General features: G+C 40.4%; 2 protein-coding genes across 14 annotated transcripts in view; both read right to left on the reverse strand.

Annotated features, from left to right (window-relative positions):
• The window catches only part of tnni3k (TNNI3 interacting kinase), a 39729-nt gene extending 22240 nt beyond the window's left edge, over window positions 1–17489 (reverse strand). For 10 of the 13 annotated variants that reach the window (XM_077534273.1, XM_077534267.1, XM_077534266.1 and 7 more), the window contains exons 1-25: window positions 14727–14941; window positions 13716–13824; window positions 13515–13600; window positions 12409–12506; window positions 12218–12328; window positions 12027–12125; window positions 11819–11957; window positions 10548–10692; window positions 10347–10451; window positions 10180–10274; window positions 9931–10080; window positions 8852–8935; window positions 8733–8789; window positions 8492–8584; window positions 8342–8399; window positions 8076–8270; window positions 6530–6634; window positions 6405–6457; window positions 5138–5190; window positions 4525–4657; window positions 2720–2829; window positions 2542–2601; window positions 1690–1859; window positions 588–667; window positions 182–298 (exon numbers count right to left, since the gene is read on the reverse strand). In XM_077534273.1, coding sequence (XP_077390399.1) covers window positions 228–298; window positions 588–667; window positions 1690–1859; window positions 2542–2601; window positions 2720–2829; window positions 4525–4657; window positions 5138–5190; window positions 6405–6457; window positions 6530–6634; window positions 8076–8270; window positions 8342–8399; window positions 8492–8584; window positions 8733–8789; window positions 8852–8935; window positions 9931–10080; window positions 10180–10274; window positions 10347–10451; window positions 10548–10692; window positions 11819–11957; window positions 12027–12125; window positions 12218–12328; window positions 12409–12506; window positions 13515–13600; window positions 13716–13824; window positions 14727–14766 — 2499 coding nt within the window. In that variant the 5' untranslated portion in view covers window positions 14767–14941 and the 3' untranslated portion in view covers window positions 182–227. Of the gene's footprint in view, window positions 1–181; window positions 299–587; window positions 668–1689; window positions 1860–2541; window positions 2602–2719; window positions 2830–4524; window positions 4658–5137; window positions 5191–6404; window positions 6458–6529; window positions 6635–8075; window positions 8271–8341; window positions 8400–8491; window positions 8585–8732; window positions 8790–8851; window positions 8936–9930; window positions 10081–10179; window positions 10275–10346; window positions 10452–10547; window positions 10693–11818; window positions 11958–12026; window positions 12126–12217; window positions 12329–12408; window positions 12507–13514; window positions 13601–13715; window positions 13825–14726; window positions 14944–17470 lie in introns of those variants that run through there. The other 3 variants (XM_077534269.1, XM_077534271.1, XM_077534274.1) reach the window with 3 other exon arrangements.
• fpgt (fucose-1-phosphate guanylyltransferase) lies at window positions 15616–18704 on the reverse strand. The gene is made up of 4 exons (XM_077534326.1): window positions 18556–18704; window positions 18184–18351; window positions 17921–18013; window positions 15616–17576 (listed from the first exon to the last, which is right to left on the reverse strand). The coding sequence occupies exons 1-4, from the start codon at window positions 18647–18649 to the stop codon at window positions 16177–16179; spliced, it is 1755 nt and encodes a 584-aa protein (XP_077390452.1). The 5' UTR covers window positions 18650–18704; the 3' UTR covers window positions 15616–16176.
• Between the last annotated feature and the right edge of the window lie 377 nt (window positions 18705–19081).

Here is a 19081-nt window from a genome sequence, read left to right on the forward strand (position 1 = left end):
CTGTGCTGCATCTCTTCCAATACAGCTCAGTGCTGCTCAACTTGTTGTGGCACAATGAGGTACTACACTAAAAAAAAATCTGCAATCCAAACTCTATACACAATATAAATGTTCTCATAACAGATCTCACTGATTATTTTAAGATAAAAAAAAAAAAAAACGAGTAACATACAGTACTTACAATACTTTTACAGCCTCACCAACAAGTAAAAAGGTGTTAGTCACTGTTAGTTACTGTCTTCAAAGCTGCCGTTGGAGGAGCAGAATCGCATGGTGCTCATGGGATCGGACACGTAACCTGCAAAAAAAAAAAAAGTAGAAAGGAAAATAAGAACTGTGACAGCCAGGACACAAATCTTTCACCAACTCTCATATTGATGTGTATCTGTGAGCACTAGTATTAAATATAGTGCTGAAATGATTATTTGAATAACTCCAATTAGATTATAAAAAAGGTCATAGCAAAATCTCAAATGTGTTATGATGACCTTCCTTGGCAGAGTACGCTAAAAGCAAATAATATTAAATGATTGTACTTGTTGTCAAATCAATATTTTATCATTACAATAATATAATAGTGGACAAACCGTTGCGATCAATGGGGGAAAACTGCATGCTCCTCCTTATTTCCTCGAGTGAGAGGCCTCCGGAAGCACGCCTTTGCTCGCTGAAAGTCAGAAAACAAACCAATCAAATCGGTTTCTATGTGTTATGTTCTGAGGTTGGATCCCAAATACGCAGACACAAATAAGATTTTAACTCTTTATTCGCATAACATGGAGAGGCATAGAACAACTAGATTAGACGAGAAACAATGAGAATGCATCGAGAATCACGAGACGCCAAACCCCATAGGGCTGTGGAGATGCACAGAGGAACCGAGGTAATAATCCGACAAACACACAGTTCTCGGTTTGGCTTAAATAGACAATTGATCGGCTTGGCTGTGGCTAGACATGCGGGAAAGAGGACTGACATGGAATTATCTGACTGGCTGTTGACCAAGTAAAGGGATTAAAGATTCTAGACATCACATAGCTCCTGACATCACATAGCTAAAACCAGTTGAAACTAGATGCCGATTACATCAGTTCAAAACAACAGTTCACGACAGACACTTGACCTCACGGTCATGACCCAAACATGACCCTTGCACAACCCAAACTTAACCCTGGCGTGACCCAGTCATGACACTATGAGGGCTGCATTGGTGGATTAGAGGTTCGTTCATATGCCTCACAGTCATGAGTGAATTGAAGCCAAAACATATAAACCTGACAACGGTATGTATAATCAATCATCAATATTATTAGGCCCTGAACTAAAATTTCTAAACTAAAAAAAATGGAGTCGTGGGCCTGTTCTGGTTGAGCGCCTCCTGGTGACACGCGATGGTTTACTGCACTTGCTGACCTTTGTTGTCTGTTTGGTATCCAAGCAACTCCATGTGCCAGCGTCGCCGTAATTCTGTTACTGCCAAAGCAATTGTTAAACAGGAGCCAACAGTTTGTTGTACAAATAACTGCAACAAACGCTCGGGTACGAGCTGACGGGCATGGATGGCGGGCAAAACAAAACATTACAGATGGTTGAAGCCAGTGGTTCTCAAACTCATTTAAAAAAAAAAAGTGTGCATCAACAATAAAACAATTACCAATCTACTTCTAGATTTCTGTCATATCTTCTCACCTCTGGCTCCAGAAGGCGTAGGCTCGAGTGTTGAGCGCGTACTCCAGCTCGAACCTGGACCGCAGCGCAGCCACGTGACCCCGACTGGGCCCGGCTCGGGCGAGGAGGCAGTCGGAGGACGAGGAGGGCGACAAGGAGCCGCTGCTGTTACTGGAGGCGGGCGACATCAGCTTTGGATGATGCACAAACGCGCAGATGAAAGATTGGCAGGCGCAATAGACCAATAGTAAGTAGGAATGTAACGATATCCAAACATCACGATACGATATTATCACGATATTGTTGGGGGGGGGGGGGGGGGTTGGCGATATTTATAAAAGATCACAATATTGAAAAAAAAAAAGAGCTCATACTAAAAAAAAAAAAAAAGCACAATATTGTGCTTTTGTACATAACAGCAATGCATATAAACCACCTAGAATCTCTCATAACAATATTGAGGCACTTGCTAAGGCAAGCACAAATTGATCGCTTCACAATCATATTAGGTTCCTCTTCATTTGACAATTAGCATAGATTTTAAACATAGAAGGCCAAAACATCCCTAATGAAAATTAAATTGCACTAATAAAGTAGCCACTAGAGGGTGCTAGAAGTGCACAAATGGAAATCAACCTGAATTTTTTTTTTTAACAGATGTGTTCCTTTTAAATATTGTGAACATGACGATATTGTGGCAGTTTTAATATCACAATATTGCCCTTATCGTCACATCCCTAATAGTAAGTTGGTCAAGCTTGTCACTTGACCAATGTAAAGCGATGAAGAAAAGATGGCAAATGTTTTGAATGATGATTTTCGCCTTCTTTTCTGTGATTGTAAATAAAGATTGTGAAAAATTCCATAGCGTACCTCAACGTTACATAAACACTCCTCCAGGTTGGTGACCACTTCAGAAAACTCTGGACGGTCCTGAAATGAGAAGTTACAGCCTAAGTTCTCATATTTGGCATCAAGGGTACATCCTACTGGTCATGTGCTATCTTCATTTTTTGCACAGCCATGCAATAATTTATGATCTGGGGTTTACCTCTGGACATGCGTTCCAACCCCTCATTAGAAGTGCAGAAATTGGTTTTGGGATCGAGTAGCCAACAGGAGGCCGGATGTGATGGTAGGCCATGTCTGCTGCTGCGGCAGCTGAGGACAGCAAGGCCGAGAGAACTGTCAATCAAATGCAACTGCTGCATGGGTGTAATATATCATCAGGTCATTGTCGGGTTTTATCATGCCAGCCCTAAATTCAGTGCTACATAGTTCTCAGTCTTTACACATTTTTTGTTTCTCAGCAGTTAATCTTGAAATGGGAAGTCAACCCCCACATAATGTTCTATGCAGCCCCTCTAAGTCTAAACATGACATTCTGATTAATATTACATTTTTGGAATATGAGTTATCAAGAAAAATACAGCCGTTTGCACAGGTCTCAGGTAACAACCAATCACAGCTCAGCTTCAGAAAACAGGTGAGCTCTGATTGGTTGTTGCCTGAGCCCTGAGTAACTGTGATGTCATCTTCAGTCGTACAGCAAGTGGCAAAATGGCCGCCCCCTGAGATGGATAAAAACGGCTGGATTTTGCTTCATAACTCATGTTCCAAAAATGTAATATTAATCAGAATGTCATGTTTAGACTGGTGAGGTCACATATAACATATTATTGCCAAGAAATGTTGAAGGTTGACCACCACTTTACACGTTTATTAACTCATTCAAACCCAAAAACGTGTAAATACGTGTTTTAATACTTTGTCCTTCCCTCCCAAAAACGTGTTTTCACGTTTTTTTTGTTTTTTTATGCAAGAGCATACAGATGGCTTTGATGCAGCTTCTGACACGAAGAGGTGGCTCATTATGACCGATATTATAAAAAAAAAAGGCCATCAGGTGGCAGCAGAATATAAAAGATCAGCCAGGGCCATGTTGCAACAAGCTCTTTTTGACATTGTTTTCACCAGGAATGTGAAAATTGATGAAATTTAGATATATTCTAATGCAGGGGTGTCAAACATAAGGCCCGGGGGCCGGATCAGGCCCGCAATGGGGTTTAATCCGGCCCGCGAGATGGTTTTGTAAAGTTAAAAAAAAAAAAAAAAAAAAAAGACTGTCGGCCCAATTAATCAGCCGGCCACAATCAAAGCTTATAAATTCATAATTACACAAGTAAGTCTCAGTTGAGCAATGCATCTTGTACATGGAATTGCTCTGAATGTCATTATTTTAAACACAATTTAAAGTTAGTTTGTTTAAAAAATAAAAACATGAATCAAACACAAACATGCTGAATAAGACACATTCAACTACACATATGACAAGGATTAACGTCCTTATAACTTCATTAACGGCACCCGGCACACAATCAGTGAACAATATACAGGTTTATGCAAAAAAAATTTAGGACAATATTTGTACAGATGCGCCCCACAATTTAGGGCTGGCCCACAAATAGCGAAAATCTGCATGTAATTGACGGCAATGTTTTACAAATTATTTTACAATTTTACCGATCCGGCCCAATTGCGAATATATTTTCCTCCATGTGGCCCCTGAGCTAATATGAGTTTGACACCCCTGTTCTAATGCCAATTGCTATACATTTACGTTTCCTGATGAAAGAAGAGACTTTAATCTTTCTTTTGGTAGGTTCCATGTTTTTATAGCAATAGAACACATTATTCTGTGGGCCTTGCAAAATGAGTCAAAATCCAGTAAAACAGCCAGGAGCAAAGGGGGTTGCTTCAGTCAAAATGGCTGCTGGGAGTGAATGAGTTATATCTAGAAACAAAATCTCTGATTTCATTTGGAACAACGTCATTTGGACATGAGGGAACAATTACCAGGCTTCAAGTGTGCAAAGGGAATCTCTCCAGTCAGCAGCTCCCAAAGACAGAGGGCGTAACTGAACATGTCTGCCTTGACTGAGTAGCGTGTACACTGAGTGAAGACCTCGGGAGCCATCCATCGCAGGTTCTATACATGCAAACACGACGACAGCCGTCTCATTAAAATAAACGTCATCAAATTTCTCAACACACACGGGCGCTGTTGCTATGGTGAACAATAACGCATTTGTGGCACGGTAGCTGGTGTCTCCGGAGACGCAACACACTTAAACACCAAAATGCAAGCGAAGCATCCTGGCTTGTGATGAATCATCACGCCAAGACAAAATTTGCATGAAGGCAGTTTGGTGTGATGCTGGGTAATTGATCGCAGGTGCAGGCAGGCCCAAGCTACACGTTTAAGACAAAGGAAATTCCACTGGCGGGCCGTGCGTTTGGTACCGGTGTCTTCAGTAGGGAATTATCCGACTTTATCCACATTTTAAGAACACGGCAGTAAACAACAGTACAGTTTAAGATACACATGAGCCAGCACGTTGACGTGGCAACAGAGGCTGAAATCTGATTGGTCGACAAAACAAGCCAAAACAAAGAAGGTGTGGCTTACCCCCGGCTGCTTGGTCATGTTGTCCTCATCCACAGATTGGAGGAATCGGGACTCTGCAGACAAAAATCATGATGAGCACCATTAACTCATTTGCTCCCAATAACGTGTAAATACGTTTTTTTCTCATGTTCTAAGTGTCCCAAAGACGTATTTATACGTTTTTTTGTTTTTTTTGTTTTTTATGTTAGAGCAGTTCGTCTCTGTGTGCCCTGCGATTGGTTGGCAACCAGTCCAGGGTGTCCCCCGCCTACTGCCCAGAGCCAGCTGAGATAGGCGCCAGCAGCCCCCGCGACCCTTGTGAGGAATAAGCGGTCAAGGAAATGGATGGATGGATGGATGAATGTTAGAGCATACAGAAGGCTTTGATGCAGCCTCTCGACTGCAAAGAATGGTTGCAGAAATGGTAGTTATTACACAAACGACCAGCAGGTGGCAGCAGAGCAAAGGAGATCAACCAGGGCCATGTAGAAAAAAATCTCAATTACTTACAAATTTGAATAGATTTGTGAAAACTGATGAAACTTAGCTCTCTTCTAATGCTAATTGCTGCAAAACGGAAACAGATAGAACATAGTTTTTTTTCCTGATGAAAGAAGAGACTTTAATCTTTCCATGCTTTTATAGCAATAGAACACAATATTCTGTGGGCTTTGCAAAATCAGTCAAAATCCAGTAAAACAGCCGGATGCGAACGGGACTGCTTCTGTGAAAATGGCGGCGAGTGAATGAGTTAATATACAGTCATGACGTTTAGGCTATAATGTTCATCAAAAAGCAGGCTGAGGTTTGATTCCTAAAATTGATGACTTTCAAAATAAAACTGATGATTGATAACCCATTTGTCGTAAACTCTCTCGGAGTTTTAGGGACCGTAGCTCGAAACCCACACTCTGAAATAGACTCTCTTCCACTTTCACTCTCTCACAATCTCATTTTCATACAAAACTACACACACATCCGTCTTACTATCTTAGTGGGGACATCCCATTGATGTATTTCTTAGCACCTTAGCCTAACCCTAACCAAAACCCAATACAAAACTAAACTCTGAAACCAAATCTCGATGCTCAAAAAGAGGTTCCCGATGTCGGTCCCCACAAGAACTGTTAAACCGGTAAAAAAAAAAAAAAAAAAAAAAAAAAAAAAAAAAAAAACACATTGCAAACATTTGTACACTACTGCTCTAAACTGTCTCTAGTTGTGAATGTTGATCTGATGTGATTGGGTTGCAGTTTGGTGACCATTCCGCAAAAACAAAAAGTCCCACCTCCAAAATCAGCCACCACCGCATGTCCATCCTCATAAAGAAGAATATTGTGACTGCAAAAGAGCAACACGTCATTGATCACAGGATGGTCGTGTATGTTTGTGCGTGCGTGCGTGCGTGCGTACCTGTTGAGATCTCTGTGGATGATGGGCTGGGTGAGGTTGTGCAGGTACTCCATCCCCTTGGCCACATCCATGGCGATGATGAGCTTGGACTGCAGATCAATAAGCCTGTCCATTGACACATCATTAAAGCGGCAGCGACTTAGCGCCGGATCAATGGCCGGCCCGACGCCAATCACACACAGCTCTTAACATCTGCCGGTCGATACGCCGGAGTGCACCTGGGCACGCAGTTAGCACAACATTTGATCCCGATCGATGACGATGGCGACTAAAGTGGAGGAATTGGTGACGGCTTGCTTCCAGGGAGGATAATGAGACCGGCTGACTGCTCTGTTGTGTAAACATGCTCTTATTGTGTAAATCGCAGAGAATTACCCCCAATGCAACTCCAGGTGGAAGTTTACTTTCAAACGTACACCAAAATACCACCACAATAGCAATGAAATAATCATTATTGACAAATGGTATCATTTTATTTAATTATGTTAGAAGAGGGGTCTGCAACCTGCAGCCACATGAGGCTCTTTAGTCCCTGCGGCTTTCTATAAAAAAAAAAAAAAAAAAAAAGTAGAACTAGAAAAAAATAATTTGTACATATGTATTTTTAGATTAAAATGTACTTCAAATGAATTCATGACTTTGATTAAAAATGAATAATTGTCAGAGTTCAAATTTTTAAGTTGCCAGAAAGAGAGAGATGGAAAAAGGTGGATGAAAATGTTTTTAAAAAAATTATCTCACAATGTCCATAAAGTGACCATAAAATGTCTAAAAAGGAAGCGGAAAAGCAGAAATTGACCATAAAATGTCCATGAAATTGTCAAAAAATGTCAGAGAATTGAATAAAACTGCAGGAAAGTAAATGTTAAAAAAACAACATAAAGGCAGAAAATAATCATAAAATATTTTTGGAATTGCAAAAAAAATAAAATAAATAAAAATAAAAAGTTAGAAAATTTATTTAGAAAGATAGAAAGAAAGGAAGGAAGAAAGAAAAATACAGAAAGAAAACCTTCCAAAAGTAACTACAAAATAACAAAAGAAAATAAATCCTGGAAATTATCATAAAATGTCAACAAAATTGCCAAAAATGTCAGATAATTGCTCGCAAAAAAATTTTTATTTAAAAAAAAAAAAAGCCATAAAAAAGGAGGGAAAAAGAAGCAGAAAATGAACATAATATAGCCATAAAATTGCCAAAAATGCCACAATTTGACAGGCAGGCAGGAAAGTGAAAAAAAGTATAAAAAATAAAGTATGAAGAAAAAAAAAAAATCCAAAAATGAAAGATGAAAGATAGAAGAACATTAGACTAACACAAACACAATTTCCTTCATCACAATGTTCAAATGTTTTGCGGCTCCAGACAGATTTTTTTTCTTTATTTGGCCTAAAAGGGCTCTTTCGACAGTAACGGTTGCTGACCCCTGTGTTAGAACTATAATAGAGTGTTATTTTCCTCAAACACAACATAACGATTTTAATGCCAATCCCACTCATCTCATTGGTAAAAATCGCATTTTGAATGAAGAGTGGTTCAAGTCACCTCTTCTGCTCATGCAGTAGCGCGAAGAGCGAGCCCCCCGAGATGTACTGGGTGACGATGGCGAACTGGCTCGGGTCGTCCAGGCAGGCGCCCACGAAGTGGATGATGCAGGGGTGGTTGAGGCGACACAGGATGGACACCTCTCGGCAGAACATGTCCACGTCGGACTTGGAGCAGTACGTGTTGGCTCGGTAGCTGCAGACGACGGCCAACGAATCAGGAAAAGATAGAGGCGGAGGAGAAAAGTGCATGATGAAGATATTTACCGTTTAATCGCCACTATTTTGTTCCGGCACTTGCCTTTGTAAACCCTGCCGAAGGAGCCTGTAGGGTGAAATAACGTTGGATTATAATATTGCAAGAATGGATGAAGAAAAAAAAAAAAAAAAAAAAAAAAAAAAAAAAAAAAAAGTTACCAGAGCCAATGATTTCATTAAATTCCAACTCGGACAGCTGAAGATGGAAATGAGAGGGGAGGCTGGCCCTGAGTAGAAGAACTTCTGCTTTCTCTGAAACGAAAAAACATCTCAAATGTGATCCATTTTTGCTTCTCAGCATTGTTGTGTTAATCACCAGCTTCCCTGAGCAACAGTGTGTGCGTCATGTCAGATGACATCAAGGTGAAAATGTGGGGGAAAATCCGCTCCGCCTCGTTACCTTTCGTCATGCTCTTGATCTTCCCCAGAGGGGACGGGACAGAAACGTACGAGCCATCTGGAAGACAGTCGCCAAATTTAGACGCGACGTTCACGTGACCCCGTCGATTTTGGACTCACCCCCTCCTGGCTGCGAGTACTCGTTGCAGGGAGAGTCGTCCGGGCGTTTGTAGTGCTTCAGCAAAGTGACGATCGCATCGTGACCTGTGGTGGGAATCGCCAAAGAAAAAGCAGCAATGATTTTTTTGGCTTGAGTAATTTTTTCCTTGGGATGCGTTCACTGCATGGGTGTCGTTAAAGTGCAAATTTCAGAAATATAAATCAATAGAATGCAGAGAAGGAAACTGTTTTTACTGTTTTTTTTTGCTTTAATTCAATTGATTTTGTGCTAATCCTGGGGTGGCTGCATTGTGGGGACGTAACGATAAGCGCAATATCATGATATTAAAACTTCCACAATATCGTCGTCGTCATGTTCACAATATTTAAAAGGAACACATCTGTAAAAAAAAAAAAAAAAAAGTCAGGTTGATTTCCATTTTTTGTAGTTCTAGCTCCCTCTATTGGCCAGTTTATTAGTGCAATTACATTTTCATTAGGGATGTTTTGGCATTCTATGTTTAAAATCTATGCTAATTGTCAGATGAAGGGGAACCTAATTTGCTTCTGATTAGCATGTAAGTGCCTCAATATTGTTATTAGAGATTGTAGGTGGTTTATATGGATTGCTGTTATGTTTTTGTTAACAATATTGTGATCTTATTTAAATATCGCCAACCCCTGCACCCCCCCCCACACACACACACTCAATATCGTGATAATTATCGTATCGTAACCTTCATATCATAATATCGTATCGTGATGTTTGGATATCGTTACATCCCTACTGCATTGACCACCTTGGGGCAGAATCAACATATGGAAGAAGCTGGCTAAGTAAGCTCCAGTAATATTAGTCGTTCTTTGCAGAGGATAAAGAAAATATGCCTTTTAATATTGTTATATTATCTGCCTACTTTGTGTATGTTTTGTTTATAACACGGCCACGTCCGGGCTATTTGCTAGCTTGTCTATGCAGTTTTGTGCGGTTTGTTAGCATTACGCTAAACTGACCCGTCAATCAAAGCTATGCGGTCGCATTTAAATACACGTTACACGAAAATGGGAGGCCGTTACGTCCAACCCTGATCGACTCTCACCTTTCTCGTAAGCCCACATTAGGCAGGTCTGCTCGTCCTTCTCCCCGCTTGAGCGGCTCGGGTCGCAGGCCACCAGGTTCATGTCGGCCCCGTTGTCCAGCAGGAACTGCACCAGGCGGATGTGACCGTGGAAACAGGCGCTGTGCAGGGCTGGAGGACAACACGGTGAACAAAATACCACCCGCTATATCGCGATTTTTGCACCCTTGATTTAAAAAAAAAAAAAAAAAGGTTAAAAGAAAACATTACCTGTGTGTCCATCTCTGCCCTGATGGTTGATGCTCATCGCATTCTGGCTCAACAAAAACGTGACCATCTCCAGGTCTTTACCGTAGGTGCACGCACTGGGATGTCAGACAGGTTGTCATCAGGATCCGCAAGGCCACTATTGGATGAAATACGGTAATAGCCGATACCTGTGCAGTGACGTCTCACTGAAAATGTTCTCCTTGGTGAGACTATCAGCACCAGAGAGCTGGATGATCTCCTTCACGGCGTCATATTTGCCATTGTAGCAGGCCCTGGGTGGGAAGACGGCGTATCAAACAAAAATAAAAAATTAAAAAAAATTTAAAAAAGTCTGTTGTTGTATCGCGACATCGCAGCGGCCCCTTTACAGGTGTAACGGCGTGTCTCCGTAGATGTTTGTGGCGTGCGCCTGAACGTCAAAGTTGCCCTGAAGCAGGAAGCGCACCACCTCGTGGTGGCCGAAGCGGGCGCAGAAGTGGAGGGGAACGTGGTCCTCATTGTCTTGCGCGTTTACTGGAGACAACAAGATAAACAAGGCATGTTGCATTTTTCTTGGTTTATACCCGTCTTGCTATAAACCATATATTAAAAAAAAAAAAAAAAGCGTAAAGAACTAGGATGTTCGTTTTTTTTTTTTTTACACTCTGGGATGTAAAAAGGAAAAAATTAAGGTTGTTTTTTTTCCTTGTAGGAATCTACTTTTTTCCACATTAATAAAAATTATAATTAAAATTACCGTTGTTTCTTGTAACGTTTAAAAATGATGTCACTTTTGTACAGTTGTGTGCTATTTTGTAACTTTCAACTGAAACAAAATAAATTGTGCAGTACCTTTTCATATTAAAATGTTTTGCTTTTTTTTAAAATTAAAAATAGTGTCACATTTTGTGGCCTTCAACTTCAATAAATAAATCAAATAAATAATAGTGTGATATATTGTAACAATGAAAAATGGTTGCCTTTATTTTCTTTAAAATGTGTGATTTTATTTTTAAATTAAAACTTTAAAATAAAGTGATATCTTGAAATCGTCTTTATTTTAAGAAAATGTTATATCTTGTAACATTTACTGAAAAGTTTTTTCTTTTTTTTTTATTATTATTAAAAAAAAGTCACCTTGTTACGTTCACCTTTAAAAACAAAATATCTTTTAACATTTGACATTTATTTTTTTTAATTGTGTCATTGTAAAGAACAATATTTTAGTTTATTTTTGATTGGAAAAAATGTTCATATTTTGCCAATTTAATTAAACAAGTCTTGTAACAAAATGTTTCACTTATTAAAAAAAATAGTGTAATTTTCCAACTTTAAACTTAAAAATGCAGTGTGATACTTCTAACATTATAAATGATGAAAATGTAACATTACTTCATTTTTTTTTTAAAGAAATGTATGTCGTTTTTAACTAAAACTTTACAAATAAACAAATACTGCGAATCATTTAATATTATATAAATGTAGTTGCAGAGTGTAACATGTTAAAAAATTCAAAACTCAAAATGAAAATATCTAAAACCGATAAACTAGCTCCTTTGTGTTTACAGCCTTGTTGTTAGTGGAAACAGTAAACATCAGCTCGCGTCGATAAAAATATGTAGAATTTGGCTATGGTTACTGTTCCGAAAGACTTACTTACCATTAGCTTTCCCCCCTTCGCCGACCAGAAGCGCAATGATGTCGAGGAAACCCTTTGCTGCGGCCAGATGCAGCGGCCGGTCGCCCACCTCGCCACTGGCGTTCACATCCGCTCCAAACTTCAGCAGTAGTTTTGTGAGCTGGTGGTGAAAAAAAAATCCCGCGTCACATGCTGAATAACCGCGGAACTTAAAAACGATCGGATTCACCTGCTCATTGCCATTATAGGCGGCGATGTGCAGCGGGGTGAAAAACACCGCATCCTGGACGTTGACGGAAGCGCCGTGCTGGAGGAGAATATCGGTCGCCTGCGCGCGAGCAACCCGTCAGCTAACGCGGCGGAAAAAAAAAAAAAAAAAAAGGGCGGTGAAGACTCCCCTCGCCTTGAGCGCTCGCTCACCTCCATGTGTCCGGCCAGCGTGGCCACATGCAGGGCGGTGAGGGCGCCGTAGCCCAGCTGCTGCACGTCCGAGCCGCCGTGGAGGAGCGCGGTAACCAGCTCGCCGTTGTCCTAACGGCAATGAAGGCGAAGAAGCGACAAGTTGCGCAACATTGAGGAATCTACGACGAGCATTTCCTGTATGGGTTCACCTTATATGCAGCCAAATGGAGTGCGGTGAATCCATTCTTGGTCAGTCTGGAGGGGCGGAGACCTTTGAGCATTAAAGAGCTGATATGTCCCTTGTTACCTGGACACATACCACACAAAAATATACAATTAGAGTATTTATTTAAAAAAAAAAAAAAAAAAAAAAAAAAAAAAAAAAAAAAAAAGTCTACACACCCCTGATTAAATGCCAGGTTTTTGTGGGTACAATTTTTTTTTTAGTGCCTAACTCCAAATAATGCTCAGCTGTTCAAGTAGGCTTTTCCTGACATTTCCCTTCACTTTCTCGAAGTAGCCTGGAAATTTTGCAGTTAACGTTGAGTGCAATTTGGAACGGTTCATAATTCCCTCCACCTTGACTAATGGCCCTGGTTCCAACTGAAAACAGCGCCAAAATTTGATATTAGAACTGTACGTGTGGTATTCTTTTGTAGTTGCGCCAAATATGGCCAAAAAGTTCAAACTTGGTTTCATCAAAGCGAATTTTGAGTTTTACATTTTACTTTTTTTTTTCAACTGGGTTGCAAAGGTTAAAGGTCACAGTAATAGTGAAATAAGTTTTCAAATGATTTATCTTGGGTGTCTTATTTTTTTTGTACATCACAAAAACTTTGAACAGGGGTTAGAAAATAAAATAATTAAATTAATTTAATAAAATATTTAAATATAATTAAATAAATTTAATAAATAAAAAAATAGCTAAATTAATTAATTAAATTTAAAAATAATTAAATATAATAATAACTAACCCTAACACTAAAAAATTGCCTGTATTAATAGTAGTACAACACCACAGGCTAAATCTAATAACTTTAGCATACATATAGCACACATTGACATTCGTTACTACTTTCCTATTAGTCAGAGCATGTCCCATTTTGTGGCACCTCGTGACGTTACACAAAGAGGCCAAAAACATAGCTGATGGTAGATTCCACAAACACACACACACACACACAAAAAAACTTTTAATAGGGTTGACTTCAACGCCGAAAGGTTGTCCTCATATAAGTCGCTAGTAATCTGTCCTTCCACTGCAACATAGTGTTTTGTTGACGAGTTATTAATAGTGTGTGGTGGCCATGCATACCTTTGCACACGCAGCAGAGATGCAGCAGTGACAGGCCTTTCTCTGTCCGGTAGTTCAAGTTCACCTTTTGGAACGCCTCGTCGGAGCTGAGTCGCAGAGATGGAAAAAAATAAAATAAAAATAGATATAAAAATAATTAACAAGAAAAGATAAAATATATATTGGTGCAGTAAAAGTATGCAAAACAGACAAAGGGCTCACCTGAATGCAAGTTTGAGGTCCACAAGCTCGCTGTCTTTGAGCTGGAGGTCATCTTCCAGCTTCTCCAAGATCACAGAGTACGACTCGCTCACCTTTTTCTTCCACTCATCTTAAGCGACACACAAAATGAAGGATGGGCGAGAACCAATAACAATATTATTCACATTCAAATGCCACATAGATAATCCAGCACTTTCTTAATTAATAAGTATTAGTCATCCAACCACCAGGGGGCAAACGCATCCTGCGTGAAAGGGATGAGGGTCAGCATCCTTCAGGGCAAGGGACAAATATGTTCATGTTCATATTACATAATATTTATTCAGTTAGCCATTGATACATTATAAATTCTTGGCTCATTCTTTTTTTCTTTTTCTTTTTTTTATGAAAACCGCATCATTTTAAAGCTTCCTTTCACATTTAAATCTATGGAAAAGCGGTGCAGTAAAAATACAGATGTGATGAATAACTGTGATTAACTCATTTGCTCCCAAAGACGTATTTATACGTTTTTTTTGTTTTTTTGTTTCTTTTATGCTAGAGCATGAAGAAGGCTTTGATGCATCCTCTGAACTGAAGAGAATGCTTGCAGCAATGGTAGGCCAGTAGGTGGCAGCTGAAGATAGAAATATACTTTTTTTTTTTTTTTTTCCTGATGAAAGAAGAGACTCTAATCTTGCTTTTGGTAGGTTTCTTGTTTTTAATCGCAATAGAACACAATATTTTGCCTTGCAAAATCAGTCAAAATCCAGTAAAACAGCAAAGGGGGTTGCTGGGAGTGAATGAGTTAATAATCAGGATTATAATATCAATCAAAAACAATCTATATTATCATTTTGGCCAGATTTGTGCATCCCACTTGGGAATGTGGGAGGAAACCTCAAATACAGGGGGCAACATGCAAACTCCATACAGGAAGGCCTGGGCCCAAAATCAACTCCCAATCTCAGAACTGTGTGGCAATATAGAATCAATCATATTCCAAAAGCACAAAAACGTCTCTCGTATTACCTGTGCACGTCTGCGATGGTCTGGATTTGTAGTTCCCCATTGATCAGTCAGTGCTGTATGCTGTAAGATGTTTAGCGAACAGGCCGTCAGTCATACAATCGCTCCCTCTGCCACAATTGCACACGTCCAGATAAAGAGGGGATCATGGCGGCGGGCTAAAAATAATAACGGCCGAACAAACTGCGACAACTGATCTCCCTTCATCGCCGTGACACGTGAGCGAGTGTGTGCGCGTGCGACATAGGTAATCCTTGTGTTGTGAGGACATGTAGAGTATGTAGAGGTCATGGGAAAGGGAGGTGAGGGGCACATTTTGGGGGGAGGGTCTCATCACGTCTAATTGGAGAACTACCATTGCTATAAAACTTTCATGTTGCACTGTCTACAGCTCTGGAAGAATTAAGAAGAAAAATTATGTTTGTTTTTTTTTCTGTGAATATAATGCTCTATGACAATATTTGTCTCCTTGCAGTCAAGCATTTATTCAATTGTATTTCATTAGAGTCAAATTGCAAAGGGTTAACATATTTCTTTTAATATCCACCTCACACTCACATTCTAAAAAAAAAAAAAGTTTGGTCAAAAACGAACCCAATTTGGGTTAAAAATGGACCAATCCACTACTACTGCTTTCTAGGTATATAAAACAAGTAAACAACCCCACAAAATTGAGTCATTTTTTTAAAACAACCCAAAATGACTCAATTTTGGGGAAAAACAAAACAAAACAAAAAACAGGTTGGGTCAAATTGACCCAAATAGTGGATCATTCAATGTTCCATATTTGACTCAACTATAAAACCAGTTGGGTCAAAATAACCCAATTTGGGTTAATGGACCGAACCACTACTTTGATCAATTTGTCCAAAGTGTCCTCCCAGCTTTTTTTTTTTTTTTTTTTTTTTTTTTTAACATAAAGACCCAATTTTATTTTATTTTATTTATATACAAAACAGCCCAATATTTTGGGTTGTTTCATACAAAATGACAATTTTTGAGGGGTTGTTTTATGCAAAGCAACTAAAAAAAATGGTCAAATAGTAGAGTAGCAGTGGATTGGCCAATTTTTTGGGACCCAAATTGTGTTTTTGGCCTAACTCTGAAAACAGTTGGGCCAGAAATAAACCAGTTAGGGTCAATATCCACCTTCTTGGGTCCATTTGTGAGACGTATTCACACAGTTTTGTTTAGTTTTTTTTTTTTGGGGTACAAAATTACTCAATTTTATAATTATTATTATTGGTTTTTTTTGGTACAAAGGGACACAATTTTTGGGGGGTTCATACAAAATGATTTTTTTTTTTTTGTAATGCGACTCAGAAACTGGGTCAAATTGAATTGGTCCATTTTTGACCCAAATGATCTTAGAGCGCAAAATCAGCTGTGAAAGACTACAATTCACCCACGAACATGCAAAGAATAATTGGTAGAAAATTAGAAATTAACTTCTTCATAATCTCTGTGAGATGTCATGATAGAGTCCCTTCCTGAATTTCAGCATCTCCTGCAGGTTCTTACACAGCAGAGCTTCATGCATAGATATAAGTTTGATGTCTTTGGGTACGGTGAAGGCACGTCTGCTCAGGACTGCTTGCAACATGTTGAGCGACACACAAAACGAGCGTTCTTGGTCCTCGCAAACAGGAAACAAACAAGCGGTCCACAAACTACAGCTGGACACATCACCGGAGAACCTTAAGTCACGGCATTCCAGACCCCAGAGGGCCACGCAAGCTTCCAAAGTCACGCCCAATAGCGTCAACGCTTCCACAGACGCGGATGCGTTCACGCATCGTTTCAAGTTGTCGTTAATTCCGAAGGCGACGGTTACGAAGCCAGTTCTGTCTTGCTGGGTCACGCACAGCGAATGCATGAAGACCCCAGCGGGCACCGAGGAACCGGGACTGACCCAGCAGCTGCTGACGACTGCGTCCCGGCCTACGGACACGCCCTCCCCCAGTCGACAGTACTCCACCACGGATCCGGCCCCCACAGAACACGTTGGTTTGAGGACGCTGTGCATCACGCATGATGCCGCATCCGCTTTTTCCTTCGGGTGCACACTGAACGCAGAAGACAGAAGACCCAGCTCGCTCCTCAGGGCGTCATCCGCGGTGAGGTGGAAGAGATATTCCGTCGCGGTCCCGATGTGATAAAACTTGGAGTTATTCAGTAGGATCACATTAAGTGGCGTTCCCCGGAGAAGACGGAAAATCTTCTGGCGGATTTCCACCAATCCGTCGTCCTCTTTGGTGACGTTAGCCGTGTTGCGGGCATATTCTATCGAGGCACTCGGGCCTGACGCTTGGAGGAAATCGCCATACGCGTCGATCTCGCACTCCAACGGTCCGATCTCTTTGAGGACGCCAAGGAGACGCTGCGACGTCTCAAAGTCCACATAGTAAGTACTGTCCGTGTAGACAAACTCGGCATCAGATAACGGAAAACAATCGCTTCTTCTTTGACAAACTGCACCCATGTCTCGCATCGTATCAACGCTCGGTTTGTGTAGAAAGCGCAAGCAGGTTCTGTTCTCCATTTCCGACCACTCGCCGTCATCACACGGCTTCAAAACAAACACGCCGTGGGCGGTGCCGATGGAAAGCGGCGAGGGGTGCGCGAGAGCGGTAAAGCCCGGCTTGTCGAACGCGACGCACTCATTCCCGGCGATACTGTAGAGCTCGATGTCGTCCGCGCAGGTCACCAGCACGCCGGGGTTCATGTGATCGGGGAAATCCACATACATGGCAAGTTTGAGGTCCAGCATCTGGTAGAGGGGCTCACCCAACGGCACGGCGGCGAAGATCTTCCCGAGCGCGCTGGCACTGGGTAGGCGCTGACTCGAGCCACCTGGGTGAACATTTAAGAATCAGAAACTGTTCACTTTCATGTGGGAAACAGTCATTAGCGATGAGTAATCCAGTGGTGGACCGTGCATTTGATACCTGGACTGGTGACTAAGACTGCAACGATACAAAATTGAGTACACAAAAAAAATGTACTAAAAACAGCACAACCAAGAGAAACAACAATAAAGAGAATAAATTGTTGTGCGAGTGGCTAAATACAATTTCATGAAACAAACAGTAGAATTGATATTGTTAATGTAGGTCAGCCCTTTTATATATATATTTTAGTTTTTAAGCACACAGAGAAGCCCCACATGACCGCCCACCACTGGATTTATCACCAACCTGCATGGATCAGCATGACTTTCATCCTGCAAAGAGTCTTGCCATAGATGTCACTGAGGTGCTGCAAAGCGTGCAGAGTGGAGCCGCCGTTGCCTGGAGAATAAAAGTAATTAGGCTATACATTTCATTCAGTACAAAAATCACTAACAAACCAAAACAATCTAGTCATATTGAACGCTTATGTTTTTATTTCTAACATTTTTTAAATAACCACTGAAGAAGACTGGTGTGATCTTTAAATAAAAACAATTGGGCACACTCACCTATTTTACATCCAGGTGGATCCGAGAAGACTTTGTACTGAACACCAAGCGGGAGCTCTTTCTTGTCCACTTTTTCTCTAATCTGAATCTCGTAGGCGTCTTTCTGCTTCTCGTCCACGGCAGTCACAACCACCGCGTCCCAAAACTCACCGCACGCAACCTCTCGACCTTCAGGTGGACCACAAAAAGGCAGAATGTTATTGTTCAAAATCATGTGTGAAACTCACGAGCCAAACCAGTGTTTTTTTTCTTGATTTGTTGGCGTTTACAAACATTTTTAGGTAAAATTTTACAAAAATGTAGGTCTCGGTGAAAACAAAGTTTGACAGTCCTGTATCCTAAATATGTGAATGGAGCTCGTAGAAAACTTACCGCGCAAACAATTGAATTTTCTCAATTTTCCTCGAGTTGCTATTTGCAACTTCCGGTCACAGTCTTGATTCACGTTGTTAGCTCCAATGTCCATCTCTTATGTGTAAAAGTATCTTGAAATCAAGTCGTTACTTCACCACATCGACCACTTCCTGTTTGACTTCCGGGTTTTAGTCACGTGACCGTGCCACGCTGCAAACTTGTAAAATGTAATCGTAACCTGACCGCGACAAACGACATAAAATTAATTAACTAATTGGTCGATTCATTACAATCAAATTCATCATTGATTTCATTATTAATTTAAATATTTATTTTTTTGTTCAAATAACTAGTTAGTTAATTTTACTACAAGTACAATTAAAATAATCTATTTTAGCAATAATACAAAATAAAATTAGAATAAATCCTTTTAGTATAAACAATTTTACAAATTTTAGATGCACATTTGCTACCTGAATGTTTCTTTGACTCACACTTCATATGGTGTCCACATTCCTCCCGAGTACGAAATATGACAACAATC

The sequence above is a fragment of the Festucalex cinctus genome, chromosome 10 (genome assembly GCF_051991245.1).
Source record: "Festucalex cinctus isolate MCC-2025b chromosome 10, RoL_Fcin_1.0, whole genome shotgun sequence".
NCBI lineage: Eukaryota > Metazoa > Chordata > Actinopteri > Syngnathiformes > Syngnathidae > Festucalex > Festucalex cinctus.